Source organism: Moschus berezovskii, chromosome 4 (assembly GCF_049115385.1).
Source record: "Moschus berezovskii isolate FMDL1 chromosome 4, NW_MosBer_1.0, whole genome shotgun sequence".
Lineage (NCBI taxonomy): Eukaryota > Metazoa > Chordata > Mammalia > Artiodactyla > Moschidae > Moschus > Moschus berezovskii.
The window spans coordinates 97476555-97500740 of NC_142463.1; the positions used below are offsets into that span (position 1 = coordinate 97476555).

A 24186-nucleotide genomic window follows, 5' to 3' on the forward strand; every position below is an offset into this window, starting at 1 on the left:
AGGACCTGGACAAGATAGAAGAAACAGATTAAAAACAAAGCCCTCAGTTTAGGTTGAGAATGTACTTGGAAAAACACAGTTTTGAGGAACAGCTGAATTAGCAGCCAACGTCTGAAAAAGGGATGGGAAGCGGCAGAGACAAGAGGTATTTACTCCAAGTTCAACATGAGGAAATGGTCTGCTAGGGCTGCCAAAAGAGCTGTAAGACTCCCACTCTATTTTGCCGATGGTTAGAATAAAGGGCACGGCAACCCACTCTAGTGTTCTTGCCTAGAGTATTCCACGGACAGAGGAGCCTGGCAGGCTACTGTCCATGGGATAGCAAAGAACTGGACATGACTGAGTGATTAACACTCACACACAGAATGCATCAGGAGTTTGGGCCCAATTTTGGGCAACATATTTTAAAATAGGGGAACATTGACCAACTAGAAAGCATCCCGTAGAGGACAGGTTGACTGAGTATGAGTCACACCAGAAAGAGTCAAAGAGATTTTAGAATTTCTTTGATTAAAAAGGAGAAACCTTGGGGTGTGATGGTTACTTTTAAATATTTAACCTACTATCATGCTAAGGAAAAGGATTAGGGATTAGATTTAGGCTCTAGAAACGTCTAACTTGGTTTGGTAAAAGGAATTTTCAGGAAGACAGATTTTCTTTGAGGGAAGGGGTGCAGAGAGAGAAAGAGAAAGAACTTTCTAACAAAACCATCCAAAGACTGAATAGCTGCCTCTCACAGAAGTGAGTTCCCATAACTGGAAGTGATCAAGCAGTTCTGGGTGTTTTACAAGAACTCCACCACTGGATGAAAGGTTTTACTACATGGCTATCAAGATCTTTACCAGCTGTTAAGGTTCAGGGATTCTATAAGTACCCCTCACCAAAACCCCTTCAACCACGCTACTGAGGTGATATTAGAAAAATGCTATTTGACTATCAGTTGCCTAAAAGTACAATTGCTTCTGGAAGTAGCAAGCTTTAAGCAATTAGCACATGACCCTAACCTAATTTGTCAAAGACTGGCAATACAGCCTGCCTTAAAACTCTGGAGGGAAAGAGAAAGAAATTTTTATAAAAATTACTTTTATTAACAAAATATGATCACAATAACTATAAAGGAATTTTTATGGCAGGAAAAGAAGTCACCCTTGCCCTATTGTCTTAAAACTGATTTCACGTTGACATTTCCTGCATTTGTCACTTTGCACACTTAGGTCTTTTCTTTCACTTTCTTTCCTTTCTTTTTCTTCTTCTTTCCCTCCTTCCTATCTTTATTTTCCTTTTTTGGGGAGAATATAGTAGTAGACATATTTTGATGGGATAGATCAAAATATGTTGGGGGGATAGATTTAGACTTAAAAGTTAGAAGCTTGGCTCAGAGCAGAAGAGTCCCAAGAGCCTAAAAGTAAAGGGCTGGGAAGGGTGAAGGATTGGTTAATGCCCAGAACAGTGCAAAGAACGTGCTTTCGGGTGGTGATTTTCTACTTGCCGGGTCCTGCTTCATTCAGGAGCAATGGTCACTCCCTTCTCAGGCAAAGCCCACAGGCCCTGCCCACTCCCATTGCCTCTAATTCTCTTGTGTCCTCTACTCCTCTGCCTCCTGGGCCTCTTCCTGCAGGGAAGCCCAGCCAACTGAGCCTCCTTTTATTGCAATGTGACCAGATACACTCCCAGTTCCAGATGTTGCTGGCATCAGTTGAACAAACCTCATTAAAACCATAAAGGCAAGCACAAACCCTAGATTAACTATTTTTGATTTTTTTTTTCTTTCTGGGACAGGGGTCTCAATCTTTTTCATGCATCTCTCAAGTCAAAACTATGTGGGGACAAGCAAAAGTCACAGTTTTCATCATTAAGCATAGGGTCCAGGAGAGACTACTGAATGTTACCAAGGGTTCCAGATAGGACGCTGAGGAATCTGGCTCATTCCTGTTCAGCACAATGGGGTTGTAGTCTAATTGGCCTAGAAACTTCTAGAAAAGCAAAAAAAGCGTTATTTCCTGGCTGTCTGGTAATTAGGACTCTGAGCTTTCACTGCTGAGGGCCTAGGTTCGACCCCAGATTGGGGAAATAAGATCCCACAAGCCACGCAGTGCAGTCAAAAAAGAAAAAAGTGACAAAAAGGTATTTTAAGGCTTGTTTCCTTACTTAAAGATAATGAAACACACCAGGATGGCACAGAAAAATATCCCTCAGTTAATGCAAGGGCCAATCCATGCCAGAGTTGGGTGAATCCATGACCCATGTATGCTCAGTCCCTTAGTCATGTCTGACTCTTTGCAACACTTTGGACTGTAGCCCACCAGGCTCCTCTGTCCATGGGATTATCCAGGCAAGAATACTGAAGTGGGTTGCCATTTCCAGGGGATCTTCCCGACCCAGGGATCAAACCCACATCTTCTGCATCTTCTGCATTGGCAAGCAGATTCTTTCCCAATAAGCCATCTGGGAAGCCTACAGCCCATGTGAGAGGCATTAGAAGAGGAAAAGGATAGTGCTGTGATGATTCAACACCAGGAATCTCTTCTCCCAGGTAGAGTCCAGTCTGAGTTCCACGGGGGGAGCTGTCACCTGTAATGCTAGAATCCTGATAGGGCCTGGAGCCCTGAGTATTACAGGCACATCAGGCCCCAAAAGTTAAGACAAACATTTACTTTTTAAAAATCTCTAACTCGCTCCTATGCCTCTGGGTCAATGTGTATGTTATTCCCCCTGCCTAGGACTCCAACCCTATCCTAGAACCCTTTGTCTGGTTTCTGCTCATCCTTTAAAGTGCTTCTCTATGTAACACCTCTGGGACATCTGGTTGAACCATCACTTCCAAGTCCAAGTTCCCGTGGCTCTGTGATTGTGTTATGTGTTTTTGTCTCTACTCTGAAGGCTCCTCTGAAGTCAGGGCTGTGTTTTGTCCACTTTGTCCACACAGGAGACACTCAGCACTGTTATTTCAATAAACAAATACAGGAATGGCATCCTGGGATTCTGAGGAGCTGCAGCAATAGTAGCAGAGATATCCTAAAGAGACAACGTCATCAGAAGAGAGTAGAGACTTCTCTCCGGGACCTCAAGACCAACAGTTCCCATCAGGGTCAAGGATGGGAAAGAGAGTGGAGGTCCAGGGATGGCTTGATGGTCATGACATTATTAGAATTGGATAGGCAGAATGGTGTAGCAGTTTAGAGGCAACTTCCAGAGCAATGAGGCCTGTTTTAACTTACGAAGTGCCTCAAAACAGCATTGGGAGGGGCCCCCCGAGACATCTGAATATGGCATTGCCTCAGAGAGGCTTCCAGGGCAGGACAGATAGGAGCCCCAGTTAACCTGTGTTCTTTTACCAGATACAGGGCAGCATCCAGACAACCACGGGGATGGTCACTATGGTGTGGGGCCTTGACATGATAAAGCAATGCATGAGATCTGGCACTAGTTTGAGTCAGTCAAGTTGCCATGCATGACATAAAGCTCATAACTCTTGGCAGAGTTAACTCTGTGTATGGGAGAATCATAATGGCAATTATGTCATCATTATTATCAAGCCAAAAATTAATATGACTCCAACATTAAATGGCCAATAATCTGTGGGTGGAGGGGTTGACTATTTATGGCTCAAATGGTTTCACCATGAGATGAAAGGAATAGGGATTAAGTGGAAGCCAGGAACCCAAGTAGGTCTGGGCATCAAAGGCCGTGGGACAATTGCATTTTAGCAGTTGATATGTCACGTTAGACAAACATCACATAGACTTATGCTAATGGGCAACTGTTTAGCTTCCGTGACATGTCTTTTGTTTCTGTCCCTGTGGCATCAAGAAGCTCTCACTGAGAGGAGTGGTAAGAAAATTGAGGGAATTTGCCCTGGGGAATTGCTGCCCTGCCTCAACCAGCAGGTAAGGGCTCCTCATGCTCTCTCTCCTGGAGCCGGAATATACTCATCTCTACAGGGTAATGTGCTATTTTGTGGAAACAACAAGGTAGCTGTTTCCTTTTGTCACTGACTTTTTGTTGTATGGCATTCACTAATGTCTTTCAAAAGCTCAAGCAATTTTTTTCTTTAATATTTATTTTTGTTTATTTATTTGGCTGTACTGGGTAATAGTTGCAGCATGTGGGATCCAGTTCCCCAAGCAAGGATAGAACCTGGGCCCCCAGCACTGGGAGCATAAAATCCTAGCCATTGGACCACCAGGGAAGTGGTCTTCTGTATAAGCAACTTCTGAATAAAACATCCACAAACCACTTCAACACAGCAGAAACAATCTGGGGGCCTTATTCAAACAAGCCTTAAACTAGTCAGGGTATATTCTAGGTCAGAGGCTGATAATTTTTTTTTTTTTGGAAAGCAGCCAGAGAGTAAATATTTTAGGCTTTCTGAAGACCGTGTGATCTCTGTCACAATTACTCTGTCTTTGAAACATGAAAATAGCCATAGACAGTATGTAAATGAATGGTGTGGCTATGTTTCAATGAAGTCTTACTTACAAAATGGTAGGCCATATTTGACCATGGGCCATAGTTTGCTGACCACTGAGTTAGATCAACAGAAGGCTGTGATTACTGAAATGGTCCTTCCACATTACAGCAGGTTACTGGAGTGTTCCAGTTTCCTCTGGGGAACAAGGCTGAGGATGGTTGCCCGGTCATCAGTAGGCTAACAGTCCTGTACTATTGTTCTCAAGGCCAACCTGAGAAGGGAGCAGAGGAGGAGGGACTTTTCAGTAAGAGAAGGGAGGAAGAAGAGGGAAAATTAGAATGCATGGTAGGAAAGGGAATTCTGTCCTCTGGATCTGAAAGAGTGGGGCAGAGAAGGGATTGGGGAGAGGTTGGTGGAGAGTAAGACAAGTGGATGAGGGTAGATAAGGACCTTTGCTTTAGCCAATCTCCTTTCTCTGGGGCTGGGACCAGAAAATACCATTGGTCTTAGTCATAGCTGACTTCTCCCAGCAGCTGCTGGACAAGAACTCCAACTTCTTGAGCTGGGTTAATCCTGACTTGGTCCATGGTTTTGAGGTGTGAAGACCTGGTCCATTCTTTCTGCTATCTCAGTTGTTGCATCCCTTTCTCCCAAAACTCACTAACACATATTTACTTTCAACTGAATGCACTGAAATAGATGGTGTGCTTAAAGGTGTCCCAGGGCAAATCCTCATTTTCCAGGTCTGCTTCTGCTCTCCACCACTGCAGAGCTAATCTTTCAAAACATTGAGTACCCAGAATAGTCATGGACTCCCTATTGGATGAGAGGAAATACTCAGTGACTGTTTTCTTTCTTGGGCTTCTTTTAATACTTCTTGTGTTGGGAATTCTGCTCTGTTTGCTGTTGACAGGTCCCAAATAATAGATGGTAAAGTCATGGAATGACCTCAGAAAGGGCAGTCAGCTCAATGACAAAGTACAGTCCTTCCAAGTATGCTTGGGTCATGTGGAGTTCTACATTATGCCTGCATGAGGACTTGGTACAGGGATGCATGGGGTGTGTGGCTCCATGGTGAGAATTTTTTAACAAATATTGCACTAGAAGGAAATATACAGGTGGCTAAGTGGCCTCTGGAGGGCCTTTTCTTCCCTCTCCTGGCCAAGATTGTTTTTCACATTGACTGACATAGGGGAGAATAGCAGAGTGCTTAAGAAAGGGGGCTCTAGAGTGCGACCCTAAGTCCCTACCTTGATTCTTTACCATTGAGCCACTGGGGAAGATGTATTAGTCTGCTAGGGTTTCCGTAACAGAATACCATAAAGTGAGTGGCTTGAACAACAGAAAGGATGTAAAGATATTCCCATAAAACCCCCAGACCTCCTGTTCTGAGCCTTTTCTAGCTACATGGATTCTCCAGTGGAGATAGTTTTGGAATAAAAGTAAATCTCTCTAGAGATAGAACAAGGTACATCATTATCAGTTATCTATATCTCAGGGAGAGTTGATATGTTCCTCTATGCATTTTTTCTTCATTTCAATGAAACATTTTCAAACACATTACCATGTTCAGTGCTCATACAATTTTGGAAAAGTAAGGTTAGGGAGGGATCATTCTCATTTTACTGAGGGAAAAATGATCACAGAATCTAAGTCATTCTGCGAGAGCCTGGACAGAAACCAAGTGCTTATTGCACTAGGAGAGTTTCTTGGCGAATGGTCCAAGGATGCTCCCTGGTCCAGAATTATTTTGGAGACTTAGCTAAAAATGCACATTCCTGGCTCACATCCATGTGAGACCTATTTAATTAGGCTCACAGGAGGTGGGGTTTGGGAATCTAACACATTCCTTATGTAATTCTGATACATATTACAGCTTTGAAAATCATTCCTCCAGAGTCTGAACCAGTGGTTCTCAACCCTAGTGGAGACATCTAGATTATCTGTGGGATTTACTTAAAATATACTCAAGCATGCCTCAGCCCCACACTCCAGAATTCTAATTTAGTAGGTTCAGGGTGGATCTCTGGCATCCACAGTGATTCTGATCCTCAAAGTAGAGTTGAAAGTTTCTGATCTAAAACAGCAGTTCTAAAACTTGGCCGCACATTAAAATGACCTGCACAGGTTGCACCCCAGATCCATGATGCCAGGATCTCTGGGGCTAGAACCTGACCATGGCTACTTAAACATCTCTCCCAGTGTTCCCAATGTGCAGTCATGGCTGCGAACCAGTGGTCTAGATCAGGAGTCAGTAAGCTATTTCTATATGGTCCATGTAGTAAGTATTTTTTGCTTTGTGAGCCAGGTGGTCTCTGTCACAATCAGTGCTGCCGTGATAGTGTGAAAGCAGCCACAGACAATGTACAAGTGAAAGGGTGTGCCTTTGTTTCAATAAAACTTTATTTACAAAATTAGATAATAGGTTGGGCCTGGCTCATGGGCCAGAGTATGCTAACCTCTGGTCTGGATCAATGCTTCTCAAACTATCTATGGTATAGGATCATTATATTATAAAAATTTCCAGCCTGTGGTAGACCAATTCTTTTATAAAATACAATGAAGGTGAATTATAACAAAAATGAAATAAAAAAGACAAAAGGTAAGCCCGCTAATTAGGAAACCAGTTGTCATAACAATGTCAAATCACTGTCAGTTTCTGAATACTGAAAATCAATTTCTTTACTTATCTTGCATGAACTGGCAACAAACATTTCAAGACTAGATCCATCCAGGCTATATTTTGAGTTGTACTGGTCAAATCACAGTAATTTTTCTATTTAAGGGATAAAAGAACAGAATCACATAAATTAGTTGGTATAAACTTTGTAGAGAAAGAGCCTTTGAGTCCAACTTTGGAAAAGGTGATGGGCCTTGATAGGTGAAGAAGGAAAGACAAGGCATCTTAACATAATACTTGCCACTTAAAAAACTTTTAGTAAAGTGAGCCGGATTTGAATCAGGCAGTGGAAAGCAAGATTTATTTGTTAAACAGATAGAGAGAAGTGTTTTGCCACTGTGTACTCTGTAGTGTCGAAGGACCCCTAAGTGAAAGAACATTGAGGGGCTTTGAAGTCAGACAGGATTTGAAACCTGGTGTGGTCACTTGTTAGCTGAATTGGGGGCTATCAGTGACTTCCTCTATGAAGGCAAGGCTACCACTAACTCCGCTAGACTGATGAGGGAATTTGAACCACACACACAAAGCTCCTACCTCAGTACTCATGCAGCTGTGGAGGACAGTGGTTGTTTCTGAGAGCACCAGCCCCAGAAGAAGACACCATCGCTGCAGTCAGGCAGACTGAGTTCAGATTCTGACTCTGCCACATGTGTGACATTGGGCCGTGTAAATCTCTGTGAACATACACTTCTTTATCTGTAAAACAGAGACATTAATACCCACCTTTCAGGTTACACAAGGATTTAGGGGTTATAAAAAATATGTCAAGTGCTAGCACACACACACAAAAGAAAAGAGTGCTTAAAAGGTGGGGGTTATTATCATTCTAATTTTTTATTGAGTGATATCCACATATCATAAAACTCACCCTTTCAAAGTGTACAATTCAGTGATTTTTTATGGTCACAAGGTTGTGTGACCATAATCACATCTAATTTCAGAATAGCTATGATTTTTTAGTTCATTTCACTCAATAGCCCTGAGGTCGGCCTCTGCTCTCACACTCTCCTGAAAGCTTTAGTATTAATACATAAAGCTTGTTGATTTGCCCAGTTGTGGCTGACTCTTTGCGACCCCATGGACTATAGCCTGCTAGGTTCCTCTGTCCATGGAATTTTCCAGGCAAGAATCATGGAGTGGATTGTCATTTCCTTCTCCAAAATGAAGCTTGAAAAGGGACAAATCAGACCACAAACACTCAGTACCAGCACTCAGTACACTTTCTTAATCGTTTCTTCCCGAAGCCTCACGCTGGACTGCAGCTGCTCCAGTCTAGTTTCCGGAACTCTGGTTTGACCGGCTCTCCTCCTCACTCCTCTCCCTTCTCTCAGCTCTTCTGTAATCCTTACCCCATACCTTCCACGTGCTTTTCCCCTGTGGAGTGATGTATCCCATTCCTTAGGCTTCTTCCTTTTGCACTTTGGATCATGACTTCACTGTGTCAGGGATAGCTCACTGTTTTTCTGAGACCCGGGCTCCCCTCTCATAATGAGGCACTTTTGCAGAGGTTCTCAGGGTTGAGCTACATTTCCCAACTCTGCCTGCCTTCCACACCCCTGACCCCACCCCTATCCCGCTACCCCAGCACATCTGGGTGGAGCCCTGTGGACTAGGTAGACTAGACTTCATCACAAGGAGGTGAGCAGAAGTCATGCATGTCACTTCCAGGCCAAAGTGACTGACAACTAGGCATTGCTCCTCTTCCTTCCCTTTCTTTGTCTGCCAGATAAAGGCAAAGGACCCCAAGACCCCAGGGGATAGCTCAGCCTCAGGCAAGGAACCTGCAGGTCCATGCATCACCGTGAGAGACTTCTGTCAGGTGCCTGATATGGACTGATGGGAGCAAAGAATAAAACCATGCTGGTTATGCTACTGACAGTTGGAGGATTTGCTTATTACAGAGGCTAGTTTTGCCTTAATTAGTATACCTGGTCAGCCCAAAGGAAACAGAAGCTCTTTAAATCTCAGAAGTCCTCAGAGGGAGAATGGTTATAAATATTTTGCTTTATATAGATTTTTCTGTTTCTATTACTCTTATTACATACCCCATTCCATTTAAGCCTGGTATTTAAACCTGAGAATAATATTAAGATGTCCCTGGTGGCTCAGATGGTAAAGAATCTGCCTGCAATTCAGGAGACTCAAGTTTGATCCCTGGGTCAGGAAGATCCTCTGAAGAAGGAAATGGCAACCCACTCCAGTATTCTTGCCTGGGAAACCCCATGGACAGAGGAACCTGATGGGGTACAGTTCATAGGATCGCAGAGTCAGAAACGATTGAGTGACTAACACTTTCACTTTTTTTCCCCCATTTTGTTGACAAAGAGAGATATTGAGTTGCTCCCCCAGGGCGAGTGCTTCTGGGGTGGTTGGAGAGAGCCCTCTACCAGCTGGGTCCATGAATCTGAAGCCAAAAGTAATTGGCAGGCAAGTACTTTCCAAGGAGACAATAGATCTCACACAGAGAAGAGAACAGGAGACAGGCAGAGAAGCCTTCACACTGACTCAAGGAGTAGCCATAGCTGTTGAATATGGGGAGGGTGGCCTGCAAATCAGTACTGTTGTCTCAAGCTTGGGAAGATGGCATTCTGCAGATTGGATGGTGATTCAGGCTTTGGCTCAGGGAGACAGTGGGATGGACATGGGGCCCTGCATGAAGCTCTGAAAGCCCAGAGCTTCCAAGGTCATCCATGAATATCTTGCCCAAGTCCACATTCCTGTGGCCACAGCAGCAAGGTGGGCATGGGGCACAACCTATTTTTCTTATATACCCCCACATCCTACATGATCCCTTTTACGATGTCTTTTTCTATCTCCCAAGGCTGCCTTTCATCCACCTGTGTCCTTATTTCACCTCACTGCTAGTGGAAAAAAACACAGTGTGTGAGTGAGCAGAGGACTGGCCAAGAGTTGAGGATGTCAGTAGCCCACCTCCCTCCCGTCTCTACTCTAGAATGAGACGCTCTAACTCAGCTCCCGACTCAGTTGGCCGGTGGTTTCCGATGTTTATTCATTTGTGCATTTACCTATTTGTCTACCAGACACTTCTTGAGAATTTACTCTGCAAACATACTATGTCAGGTGCTACTATGTCGGGGCATGGAGAAATGAAGAGGTCATCATCCCCGTCCTTAAAAAGAACAGAGTGGTGAGAGCAACAACTTGCCATTTTCTGTCTCTGTCAGTGGCAGCAATCCTCTGGCAGTGGACCAGGAAGGCCTGGGGATTTGGTGAGACTGAGAAAGTTGGAGGCCCACAATGTTCTAGGGCCTGTGGTCAAGAAAGATGAAGCCTTGGCAGTGGCTGCTCCATCTTGCAGCAGGACTAGGGTGGAGCCTGTTGGCATGGTGCTAAAGCGCAATAATGAGAAGGCAAGGGCTGCTTGGAAGTACTAGGGAGTAGGCTTTAGCTGACTCCAGAGATGACACCTGGATCCCTGAAGTTGGCTTGAATAGTTACAGAGAAGAGAAGGAAATCTTCCTTGGAGACTGGCACTTGGGCTGAATTCAGTGGCTAGGCCTAGCACTCTCCCCTTTCTGCATCTTCAGCCTTCAAGCTCACCAGCCCCTAAACCAACAGTGCGGGTGAAACATTGGCCAGAACCATCCTGTCCAAGAAACCTTCATGTGTGTCACCTGAAAGGAATCCAGCACACTTTTCTCTAGTGTTAGATTAGAGGATGGACATGCTGTGTGTGTTGGGGGGGCAGTGGGAGTCCCCTGCCAATGAGCAGAACTCCTCTGGGCAGGTGTGAGGTTTGCAGGCCACTGCTACCTCTTCTCTCTCTCCCCTAGAAGGAAGTCAAGAGGGTCATATTTCCTAAGGCTGAGTGGGTAAGCAAAACCAACTTGAAATCCACAGCGATCTGATCTGGAGGGGGCTCTGGGGTCAGGTCATCCAACGGTTTGACCTCGTTGGCATTGTCAAAGTTCACAACCACACAGGGAAAACACCCAGTGTTTCCTCTTTACAACAAAGTAAGAGAGAGAATGGGAAGATAATCATGGTACCAGTGTCTCTCCATCTGCCCCAGTGACCAGAGGTTAGAGAGTTTGTCACAAATATTTGTGCTACAGGACTCAGGTATCCCCGCAGGGAGCCAGCCCCAAGCTCACGGATCAGATGTCAGCCATCAAGGCTTCCCAAACTCCTTCTCACCTGCCCAGTTCTAGACAGAGCCATGTAGCTCCAGAATTCTCATGTGTCCATGGCAAAATATTGCTTCTCCAGTGATCAACTCTCTCTGTGTGAGATGTTCCTTACTGTACTAAATGATGCCTCTGGGAGAGAGAATTGCCCAAGGTTTCCATACCTGGTCACCAACATCCAGAAGTTAGCTCTCAGCTTTGCTGGTCTGGGAACTTAATTCTATCAGTTTCTCAAAGATAAGCAGGCTAGAGAGAACTGGTTCTCTAAATAAGAGCATGAATGACAACTGAGATATGGACTTGTCAAAGACGGGTATCAGGTAGCATCGCTGGGATCCAGCCTTTCTTCAGATCACCCCTGAGGATAATCCTGCTGTGGATGCTGAAGCATAAAGCAGATATTTTTCCAAGAAGACAAAAGCAGAGCAAAGCCTCAAGAGTGAACTGGTTTTTAAGGAATATTTCATCATTCTAGAGTACATGGATAAACTGCCCTTCTGCATCCTGGAGATGTTTCTGGATAAACAGTGCTGGTTCTCAGAATTAGAGGGCTCCCACTCTGGCACACAGAGCCATCTCCCCCCATGATGCCAGCTCTGCCTCAACATAATATGACACAATTGAGTATATAACAACTTTCTTTATAGGTTAGCACTTTCCAGCTTTCTGAGCATCACTGCACCTCACTGCACCCATACACATGTCTATATGGCACACTGGGCTGAACTGATAAAGGGACTCCAGTCATCCCAAGGTTTAAAGGAAGTAAAAGCCGCCCCTCCCACCCCCCAATCTTTGACTCATCGTTGCCCATCAGTGGGCCTTAGCACACAGATTGAAAGCTCTGGCATACCATACTCTTCTTCACTAGATCTGGGAGTATTTAGTACAGACAGTAAGTACTTCAGTCTCTAATGAGCAACACACCTGTTTTTAGGATCTGATTCTCTTCATGCTGTGTCTTGAGGTGTTTTGATTTTACTTTCAGCTGGTGAATTCTTCTGACCCTGCCACCCCCAAATCTGGAATGCCTTCTGTAGAGAACTCTTTTATATTCTCGCCAGATCCCTTCTTCAGGGTTGATCTACCCAGCTCCCAGCTGCTGATGCCTCCCAGCTGTGTCCCTTACTAGGCAATGCCCTTGGCAGATAACTGCCTGGCATGAAATGAAGCCCCTCCCAGGGTCAACTCCAAGCCAGTGACTGTCTAATGTAGTGATATAAAGGTTGGGCCCCCTTCCTTCAGTTGGAGAGAATTCTGAAAGCTCATCCCAGCTCTAGAGCTCCCTGGAGGATTGCCTAAGGCCTCAGTTACCATTATGCTAAGGGTCAGTTTCTCCTTTTGACCAATCTTTATATGGAAACACACCCAGTAAAACTTTTGCACACGATTTTCTGTCACCAAAGCTGCTTCCAGTAAACCACACTCTCTTGGAGGTCTCTTTAGCATTTTAAGCACATAGTGTCATCTGCCTTTTACTATAGAAAATGATCAAATTTATACCAGGACAGATTAAATTGTTAAGTTACTTGATAATGTGAGGATTGGTGAGCTGTTGGAATGTCCGGGAAAGGACAGTAGTTCAAAAGAAAAAATTGAGTTTCCTTGTGGGAAAGAAGAAGAACCCAGAGGGACTAAAGGGTCATTTGTCTTCTACAACAAGGCACCTTTTTCTTCTGGGCCTCACTTCCTTCATTCATCCTATGGTCAGGTGACCACCTGATTGCTCTGTATTTTTTTTTTTTTTTCACCACACAGCATGTGGGCTCTTAGTTCCCTGACCAGGGATTGAACCTGTGGCCCCTGCATTGGAAGCATGGTCTTAACCACTGGACCACCAGGGAAGTCCTTCACATGATTGCTCTCCTCACACTTCCTATGGGTCTACATTTCTGTTTTTCTAAAGCAGTAGTTCTCATGCTTGAAGGTGCATCAAAACCTCTTGAAAGACCCATTAAAACACAGATTGCTGGGTTCCACCTCCAGAGTTTCTCACTGAGTAGGTCAGGGCGAGACCTGAGAATCTGCATTTCTCACAAGTACCTGGTGGTACAGAGGCTAATATTGTTGGTCTGGGGTCCACACTCTGAGAACTACAGCTCTAATGGCATGGTAAGGGCTGCCTGTTCGCTTAGCTGGAAGAAGGACCATTTCACAAATCATAATGTAGTGGCATTATTACTCCAGTGACTTTAAAAGAGTTAATGCAACTTCTTGATTTGCTTGGTGAGAAACTCTCTGTCAAAGAAAAAAATATTTTCCCAGCCCAACAGAGGCCTAACTATCTAAAGCTAAATCTTATGTGAAAAAAGAGATCACTTTTTCCAGAGGAGACTATGAAGATCATAAACCAAACAGACTTGGATTTAGGAAAAGTTCCTCTAAGCAAGAGGTGGGAGGGAGGGAAGGAATTGTCTTTTAGAGAGGGTCTTCCTGGACCCTCCACACCTTTCCTGTGCAGAGGACCCTTGCCACCTGCACACAATCTGGAATGCTAAGAGCGTCAGATGCGGAACCTCTCGCTTGCGAACAAGATCTCAGATTCCAACCCCCTGGGATTCTGGGGCGTGCTCAGTGCCAGCAAGAGTCATCTGCACAGTGCTGCGCTGCTGGAAGCACTCTTCCTTCTCTGGCCCTGGGCCTTGCCACCCAGTCTGTTTTTACTGGACATCTTGGAGGTCTGAGAACCCAGGCGTCAGGGCACTTCCTTCTTAAGAGTGTAGTGTCTGGGATGCTGAACCCAAGTCTGCCAGTTCCCATGCACGCCTCCAGGCCATGATGTAGCCCTGCTGGCTGGAGGAATATAGGCTTTGCCTGTTCTCAGAGTATTTGGTTGGACAATGCCCTGGAACTGTGCTCTGAAGGCACTTGGGTACTGCATGGGATAAGGAAAATCTTCAACTAAATCTTTCCTTTCTCCCCAAAGACAAGTTACCCATCTTTAAGGCATCAGAGGATCTCAGGACTCTGAGGACCCTTCGGAGACCATCTGTTCAAGCTCTCTTTAATAATCATAAAATCCTATTCATAAAGAAGGCTGAGCACTGAAGAACTGAGTTTTTCGAACTGTGGTGCTGGAGAAGACTCTTGGGAGTCTCTTGAATAGCAAGGAGAACAATCAGTCAGTCTGAAAGGCAATCAACCCCGAATATTCATTGGAAGGACTAATGCTGAAGCTCCAATACTGTGGCCACTTGATGCAAAGAGCTGACTCATTGGAAAAGACTGATACTGGGAAGGATTGAAGGCAGGTGGAGAAGGGGGTGGCAGAGTATGAGATGATTATATAGCCTCACCGAGTCAATGGATATGGATCTGAGCAAACTCCAGGAGATAGTGAAGGACAGGGCAGCCTGGTGTGTTGCACTCCATGGGGTCACAAAGAACTGGATATGACTTAGTAACTGAACAACAGCAACAGCAATTCATAAGAATGATGATAACATTTTACAGTTGGCTAACTGTACAAGGTGCTTCCATGTACACTGTGTATATCTTCTACATTGAGTCTGTGAGAAAGTCCTGTTGGCTCTTCCTCAAAATTACGTCCCATTGCTCTGTCCACTTTTTCCGTCTTTTCTGCTACCGGTCTAGTCACCAATACCTCTTCAGCACCAGCCTCCAGATATATTTCCCCTTTGGACTCTTGCTTCTCAAACACCATACGTTTCCTACACAGCAACCAGAATGATCTTTTAAAATTTAAATTGGTGGTGACTGTACAACATTGTGAATGTCACTGAAATGTTCACTTTAGAATGGTTCATTTTATATTATATGACTTTCACCTCAATTTAAAAAAATGTGTGTGTATAAATCAGAACATGTCACTTGCTGGCAGCAAAACCCTCCAGTGGTTTCCCACTGCACTTAGAATAAAATTCAAATTCTTTACCATGAGAATAGTAGTTTCCCTGATAGATCTTGTAACCTTACCTACCTCATCTCCTGCCACTTTTTTTTTCATTTATTTTTTTGACTGCACTGGGTCTCAGTTTGTGGCATGCTGGATCTAGTTCCTTGACTAGGGACTGGACACAAGCCCACTGCATTGGGAGCACAGAGTCTTAGCCACTGGACCACCAGGGAAGTCCCTCCTGCCACTCTTTATCACACCATCTTCCCATCTGCCCAAGCACCCTGAGGTCATTCCTAAGAAACTTTGTGTTCCCCCATCTATATCAATGCTTCACCCAGATTCACTCAATCCAAAGGAGCTTCACCCTTCACTATCAGCTCCCTGTTTTGTATTTTATTCACATCACTCCCAGGTATTATCAGGGATTGGCTCACATGATTATGGAGGCTGGTCAGTCCAAAATCTACAGTGTGGGCCCACAGACTGGAGACCCAGAAGAGTCGCTGGTGTGGATGAAGTCTTAAGGCAATCTGCTGGAGCATTCCCTCTTGATGGGGGAGGCTGATCTTCTTGTTCTAGTCTGGCCTTCAACTGATTGGATGAGACCCACCCAGATTATGGTGGGCAATATGCTTCCTCAAAGTTCACCATTTTAAAAGGTAATTTCATCTCCAAACATTCTCCAAGGTGACACAGTAAATTAAACATCACAGTGGGTATTTTATAGGTGTTTGTTAATTGAATGATCTTATCTGACACTTGGAAATTCTGTGGTGTAGGGATTACTAGCCTCACTTCATAGGTGTCCTTGGAGCAAGGAGGTTAAATGATTCATTGAAGAACATAGAGTTGGAAAGTAGCAAAGGCAAGTCAAGTCCCCTCTTCCACCACCGAGTCTAGAGCTTGAACAACTTAACAATGTTCAGTGTACTCTCTATGCATACTGTCTCACGTGTATTCCTTTAGGACTGCATCCAAAGAGGAAAGAATCCTCTCTTCTCTCTGGAAGTTGCTCCTTACAGTCACAAAAATCATCCTGCTAGGAAAGTAGGCAAGAGGCGAAGAATCTGAGGAACAAGTGTGGTGCTTTTCCCTGGGATTTGACAAAATTTTGTTTCTTGGGCCCTTTGCCCTTCACTCATTCTGCTTTAAGTCGATCACCAATGCTTCCAAGGGAAAAACTGATCCACATTTCTACTCTAGCCCAGTACTAGCTAAGGTAGCTATCATTTATCAGTTGCTTACCATATGTCAGGAAACCTTAAAGAGTAGATATTATTAACTTCCATTTTTCAGTTGAGAACATGAAGGTTTGGAGGATAAGGAACTTGCCAAGGTCACAGCTTGTAAATAGCAAGACAGATTCAAATCTTGTCTGACTCCAAAATTAGTCTTCTCACTATACCATGGGGCCTCTTAAAAGTGTTCAGATCTGTGACTCATTCCCCCTGAATCCCTTCCTCATTCCCTTCTCTTCCTCTGCCAAACTGGAGCAGTCTGGTGTAGTGGACAGTTCATAGGTCCCGGACAGAGAAGCACTGGGCCCTTTCAAGCTTTCTGAACAAGTAATTTGATCTCTCAATCATTCTATAGTTTACTCATGTATAAAATGAAAGAAAAAAGTCCCGCTGTTCAGATGAAAAGAGATTCTGTCTGTGATGCTGAGTATTAGAAAGTGCTGTGTATATTAATTAGGATTGTTATCATCTAAATATGTCACTTTTTTTCTAGATCTGAAGAAAAAACTTAACTTGCAGGAGTCTTTTTCTACTTGACACAAACCCATTTAATCATTTGCTTGATTTATACACCTTGAGCATTAACAAGTAATTATGAGCTCATTTTCAAATAAATTGGGTATTTGCTTTGTCTCTTCAAAGGGACTATTAACCAAGGCAGCAAATGAATTTTCTATTTCTGTTTTATCCTCTTATCTTGCCCAATGCAGGGATCTTCATTTACCAGGAGCTCAATAAATTCAGGATGAAGAACTGGCTCAAGAATGAGAATCTGTGGGAAAAGTCAAGAAATCATTATGCTTACGGAGAGTAACACATTTGATGAAGACAAGTCTGGGGAATCCAGAAAGTGCAAGTTAAGTTGGAGAGATATGTCCCTAAATGGATTAGTGAGAAATAATAGGGTAATGGAGAAGGGCAAAGTCCCTAAATCCCAGTCTCACATTTTGTGAGGATGGATATTGGCTCTTTCTGGTTTAGGGGTGGTATGGTGAAGTGTAAAAGTGACTAAACTAGGACTCAACATCCCTGGCTGCAGATTTAACATCTTTAAGTCAGTTAAAAAATTTGCTGCTGCTGCTGCTGCTGCTGCTGCTAAGTCACTTCAGTCGTGTCCGACTCTGTGTGACCCCAGAGACGGAAGCCCACCAGGCTCCCCCATCCCTGGGATTCTCCAGGCAAGAACACTGGAGTGGGTTGCCATTTCCTTCTCCAATGTGTGAAAGTGGAAAGTGAAAAGTGAAAGTGAAGTCGCTCAGTCGTGTCCGACCCTTAGCGACCCCATGGACTGCAGCCTACCAGGCTCCTCCATCCATGGGATTTTCTAGGCAATAGTACTGGAGTGGCTTGCCATTGCCTTCTCCGAAAAATTTGCAGCATGATGAAAGTGAAAGTGGAAGTTGTTCAGTTCAGTTCAGTCGCTCAGTTGTGTCCAACTCTTTGCGACCCCATGAACCACAGCACAACAGGCCTCCCTGTCCATCACCAACTCCCAGAGATCACGCAAACTAATGTCCATCGAGTCGGTGATGCCATCCAGCCATCTCATTGTCTGCCATCCCCGTCTCCTCCCACCCCCAATCCCTCCCAGCATCAGACTCTTTTCCAATGAATCAACTCGTCGCATGAGGTGGCCAAAGTATTGGAAATTGCTCAGTCGTGTCCAAATCTTTGTGACCCCATGGACTGCAGCTCACCAGGCTCCTCTGTCCTTTGGATTCTCCAGGCTAGAATACTAGAGTGGGTAGCCATTCGCTTCTCCAGGGGATATTCCCAACCCTGGGATTGAACTTGGGTTTCCTGCATTGCAAGCAGATTCTTTACCATCTGAGCTACCGGGGAAGCCCTTGTAATACAATAGCAAGAGAGTTCCAGAAAAACATCTGTTTCTGCTTTATTTACTATGCCAAAGCCTTTGACTGTGTGGATCACAATAAACTGTGGAAAATTCTTCAAGAGATGGGAATACCAGACCACCTGACCTGCCTCTTGAGAAACCTATATGCAGGTCAGGAAGCAACAGGACATGGAACAACAGACTGGTTCCAAACAGGAAAAGGAGTATGTCAAGGCTGCATATTGTCACCCTGTTTATTTAACTTCTATGCAGAGTACATCATGAGAAACGCTGGGCTGGAAGAAGCACAAGCTGGAATCAAGATTGTTGCAAGAAATATCAATAACCTCAGATATGCAGATAACACCACCCTTATGGCAGAAAGTGAAGAGGAACTCGAAGGCCTCTTGATGAAAGTGAAAGAGGAGAGTGAAAAGGTTGGCTTAAAGCTTAACATTCAGAAAACTAAAATCATAGCATCTGGTCCCATCACTTCATGGAAAACAGACGGGGAAACAGGGGAAACAGTGTCAGACTTTATTTTTGTGGGCTCCAAAATCACTTCAGATGGTGATTGCAGCCACGAAATTAAAAGACGCTTACTCCTTGGAAGGAAAGTTATGACCAACCTAGATAGTATATTAAAAAGCAGAGACATTACTTTGCCACAAAGGTCCATCTAGTCAAGGCTATGGTTTTCCCAGTGGTCATGTATGGATGTGAGAGTTGGACTGTGAAGAAAGCTGAGCGCTGAAGAATTGATGCTTTTGAACTGTGGTGTTGGAGAAGACTCTTGAGAGTCCCTTGGATGCAAGGAGATCCAACCAGTCCATCCTAAAGGAGATCAGTCCTGGGTGTTCATTGGAAGCACTGATGCTAAAGCTGAAACTCCAATACTTTGGCCACCTCATTCGAAGAGTTGACTCACTGGAAAAGACTCTGATGCTGGGAAGGATTGGGGGCGGGAGGAGAAGGGGACGACAGGATGAGATGGCTGGATGGCATCACCGACTCAATGGACACGAGTTTGGGTAAACTCCGGGAGTTGGTGATGGACAGGGAGGTCTGGCATGCTGCGATTCATGGGGTCACAAAGAGTCAGACACGACTGAGCGACTGAACTGAACTAGATTACTGTCAGGTTATTATTTCCGCTTCAAAAATGTTACAGAATCATAAACAAGAGACTGACTTTTAAGTCTTAACATAGAAAAACCTTCTACAAATCAAATTTAAAAAGCCAGTAACCCAACAGAGAGGGTGAAGAATGTAAGTAGAGAGTTCACAGAAAAGAAATCACAGCAACTTTTAAACCAAAAGAGCAATGCAAGTTAAAACTATAAAGAAATTCAATGTTTTCAAATATCAGGAAATAATGAGTTCCACAACACACTGTGTTCACTGTGTTGCTGAGCATGAGGAAGCCAGCACTCTCAAAAAGTAGTGGAAGTGTATATTGGAATACCCTCTAGGGAGGACAGTTTGGTTATCACCAAATTATTTATTTAAATTAAGGGCTTCCCAGGTGGCACAGTGGTAAAGAATCTGACAGTGCAGGAGACACAAGAGACACAGATTTGATCCCTGGGTTGGGAAGATCCCTTGGAGTAGGAAATGGCAACCAGCTCCAGTTTTCTTGCCTAGAAAATTCCATGGACGCAGAAGCCTGGCAGGCTACAATCCATGGGGTTGCAAAGAGTCAGCTGCAACTGAACACACACACATTGAAAGTAAAAGGTCACATACCCTTTGATGTGGCTATTTTACTCCTACGTGTTTACCCTACAGATACACTCACACATTCAAAGGATGTAAAGGACATTCACTGCAGCATTTTTGTACTGCTGCTGCTGCTGCTAAGTCACTTCAGTTGTGTCCGACTCTGTGCGACCCCATGGACGGCAGCCCACCAGGCTCCGCCATCTAGCAGTGGATTTAAAACAAACTAAATGTCCACCTATGGACTGCTATTTAAATAAACTATGGTATAACATGTTTCCATACAACGCAATCATGACAACCTTTAAAAAGAATGAGGCATCTCTAAATATACTAGCATGAAAAAATCTTCAAGATATAAGTTTAATTAAAAAAAGGTAGCAAGATAGTGTGTATAGTACAGTACCATTTGAGTTATTAAACAGAAAATATATTTATTATATAATATGCATATTCCTTTTTACTTCGAAATACTTTAAAACTTACAAAGTTGTAAAAATAAAGATATAATCTTTTTTATCTTTATGTAAAAATAAAGATAAATGACATTTACATACTGTTCACCCATTCACTTACTGCTAACATTTTACCCCATTTGCTTTATCATATGAATATATATAGTTTTAATGTCTCTGGAAGCTTCATAAGAAAGTTGTAAAAATGGCTGCTTCGAAGGAGGGAACTGAATGACTAGACGACTTACTTTTTATTCTATGCCCTCTGGGACCTTCTGAATTTTGTATGACATTTTAAAAATTAAATTTAAATTTATATGAGCATCTCTGCAAAAATTTTGAGGTCTGTAACTTCAGAGTAAAGATCACTATTCCAGTGAAGGAAGACAGATATTTGAAAATGAAAGTCAAAAGCTAGCCAAGAGTGACTACACAGTGATGAGGGATAGTTCTCTTTATAGAAGTCTTCCAGCTGATAAAGAAAGAAGGATAAGATTATTTTATCAGCATTTGTAACCCCTGTTGTGTCAGTGGGTCAATAGCTATTAACAACAAAAGGACATTTATTAATACATTTGGATGTCCCCTGATGGAAGTATACATCACTGCCTGTGAGGGATTCATACCAAAACAATTGATCTTGAATTAGATCAGCTTCTACTGCATGTGCTCAGTTGCATCTGACTCTGTGCGGTCCCATGGACTGTAGCTCATCAGTCTCCTCTGTCCATGGCATTTTCTGGACAAGAACACTGGAGTGGGTTACCATTTCCTTTTCCAGGGAATTTTCCCAACCCAGGGATCAAAACTGAGTCTCTTGTTTTCCTGCATTTGCAGGTGTTTGTTTTTTAACTACTGTTACCACCTGGGAAGCCCTCAACTTCTGGACTTAATGTATCAATTATAGGATACACAGGGATCAGAGGAATGCATCATCCTTGGTAGGTTCATTCCTGTGGGCTGTGCTCACCAGCTCCTGTGTCAGCAGGCTTCTGGTACATTCGGGCCATGGGAGGTCCTGGGAGGTACGTAGGAGGCTGAAGTTGGAGAGAAGCCAGGGTCTTGTCTATTCTGTTGTGCCCCCCGTAGAGGCCCCCCACACTGGATACTTCTTTTCTGCAGCTCAAGCTCCTGTCAGTTACAACAACATGATTCCTGTTTCCACCTCCTGACTTTATTCCTTGGACCCCAGTAAAATCTTCTCTTTCCTTTGTTCCTTCTGGGTTAGGGGTAACAGTTGTTTCCTCCTATTGTAACTTAACTTGTTTGGCTTTTTGGCTCCTCCCATCACCTGTGTAATTAATTCTCCTCTTTTTAAATACTGACTGGTTTCTGTTTTCCTGATTGGACACTAACTGATATACATGGCTTTAATGATTATTTCAAACATATGTGCCTTGGAACAAATAATTTCCAAAGGAAGTATTTTTCAGGGCATAGAAAAGAGATCCTCTGGTCTCTATTTTATGAGATTAGCACAATCTTGATACAAGACCTGTAAAGATGACAGAATAAAACTATAAACAAGTCATAAGAACTGGTTTTCATATGGCTACCTGATTTGTGACAAAGATGCCATTATACTGCAGTGCAGGAAAGTCTTTTCAAAAATGATGTTGGGTCAATTAGAACTCATTAAAATAAAAAAGAAACATTGATCCTCTAATTCACACCATACCAAAAAAAAAAAAAAAAAAGATTGTGATGACCTATAGACCTATACAGGCTTCCCTGGTGGTGCAGTGGTAAAGAATCTGCCTGCAATATAGGAGACGCGGGTTCAATCCCTGGGTCCAAAAGATCCTCTGGAGTAGGAAATGACAACCTGTTTTAGTATTTTTGCCTGGGAAATCCAATGGACAGAGGAGCCTGCTGGGCTACAGTCCATGGGGTGGTAAAGATTCAGACACAACTGAACACGCACACATAGACCTATATATAAACCCTAAGGCTATAAGTTCCTAAAAAAAGTCATGCGGGAATATCTATGATTTAAGGTAGAAAAAAAATTTTTTTAAATAGTACTTCCGTTCCGTTCCGTCGCTCAGTCGTGTCCGACTCTTAGCGACCCCGTGGACTGTAGCCTACCAGGCTTCTCTGTCCATGGGATTCTCCAGGCAAGAATACTGGAGTGGGTTACCGTTTCCTTCTCCAAAAATAGTACTTAAAAACCACTAAACAAGAGAAAAGCTTAATATGTTGGTTCATTAAAATTAAGAACTGTTCATCAAAAGACAACATTAAGAGACTGAAAAGGCAAGTGATGGACTGGGAAAAGAGAACCTCTCTGTGTGTCTCTCTCTGCCTCCCTACCCACGCCCACCCTGCCCACCTCCATGATAAGGGACTTATCCAGAACATGTAAAGAAGCACAAGTCAAAGGAAAAAGACTTCCAATCCAATGGAAAAATGGGAAAACCTGAAATAGGCACTTACAATAAAACACATTCAAATGACCAATAAGCATATGAAAAGGTGCTCAAAGTGATCTGATCAGAAAAACATAAGTTAAAACCATAATGTGATATCACCAGAGTACTGCTAAAATTAAAAGGACTGGATAAAACCAAATGTTGGCAAAGATGTGGTGAAAGTGAAAGTGAAGTCACTCAGTTGTGTCCGACTCTTCGCTACCCCATGGACTGCAGCCTACCAGGCTCCTCCATCCATGGGATTTTCCTGGCAAGAGTACTGGAGTGGGTTGCCATTGTAGACAACTAGAATTCTTATACACTGCTGATGGAATATAAGTTAGTTTAACCACATTGGAAAATTATTCAGTAGGCTTTTTAGTTTTTAATAGCTCTGAGGTATAATTCATGTATAATAAATTATACATTTTTAATGCATATAATTTGATGGCTGAGTTTTGACCTATGTGTGCAATCATGAAATGACTACCACAGTCAAGAAAATGAACACGTTCATCATCCCCAGAAGTTTCCTCATGCCTTGTGGAATCCATCCCTTCCTCTCTACTCCCCCCAAGCCCATCCCTAGGCAATTACTGATCTATTTTCTATCACTATGAATTAGTTTGCCTTTTCTAGAATTTTATATACATGGAATCATATAGTATTTTGTATCTAGCTTCTTTTATTCAGTTATTTTGAGATTTATCTATGTTGCTCTGTCTTTCAATAGTACATTTTTATTGCTGAGTAGTATTCCATTGTATGGCTATACCTCAATTTGTTGATGTAGTCATCTGTTGGTGAATGTTTGGGTTGTTTCTGGTGTTTTGCTATTACAAATAAAGCTGCTCTGAACATTAATGTACAAGTCTTTGTGTGGATAGATGCCTATTTCTCTTGGGTAAATACTTGGAACAGAATGGCTGAGTCATAGGTCAATATATATGCAACTTTTAAAGAAATGAGCAGAAGTTTTTAACTGAACTAAATATTCAATGGATATTGAATGGATAACATATTCTCTGTGATCCATCAAATCCACGTTGGGTATATTCCTAAAAGAAATGAATGCATATGTCTGCCCTAAAATACATATAAGATAATTCATTGTACTTTATTCACAATAGCCAGAAATCAATCAGATGTCCAAATATGTACAAACAGTGGTGTTTATAGAATTTCCCTGGGCCAACAGGGGTACTTTGTTGTTCAGTAAATCTGACTGACATGACCAGTCCATGACATACACCCTCAGTTCTCCTGCCTCTCTCTTCCATCAATGTTCTTGTCTGTGAAACCCAACACTTATCAACCCAGATTTCTGCCTGTTTCCTGCCAGTACCCGAGTTGCTGAAGAAAAGCATACCATAATCTTGTGACTGGTCCTCAGTGCTTCTCAACTGGGAATGGCTTGGCTCCCTAGAG

The 24186-nt window shown here is 43.2% G+C and overlaps 1 protein-coding gene across 2 annotated transcripts in view; it reads right to left on the reverse strand.

Moving 5' to 3' along the window:
- GDAP2 (ganglioside induced differentiation associated protein 2) overlaps positions 1-24186 on the reverse strand; it is a 169924-nt gene that overhangs the window by 41778 nt on the left and 103960 nt on the right. Inside the window, exon 14 of one of the 2 annotated variants that reach the window (XR_008682857.2) lies at positions 7626-7787. Coding sequence is in view for 1 of the 2 variants with exons in the window: in XM_055403676.2 (XP_055259651.2) it covers positions 7719-7787 (69 nt within the window). In the remaining variant the exon portion in view is untranslated. Of the gene's footprint in view, positions 1-7547; positions 7788-24186 lie in introns of those variants that run through there. The other variant, XM_055403676.2, reaches the window with a different exon arrangement.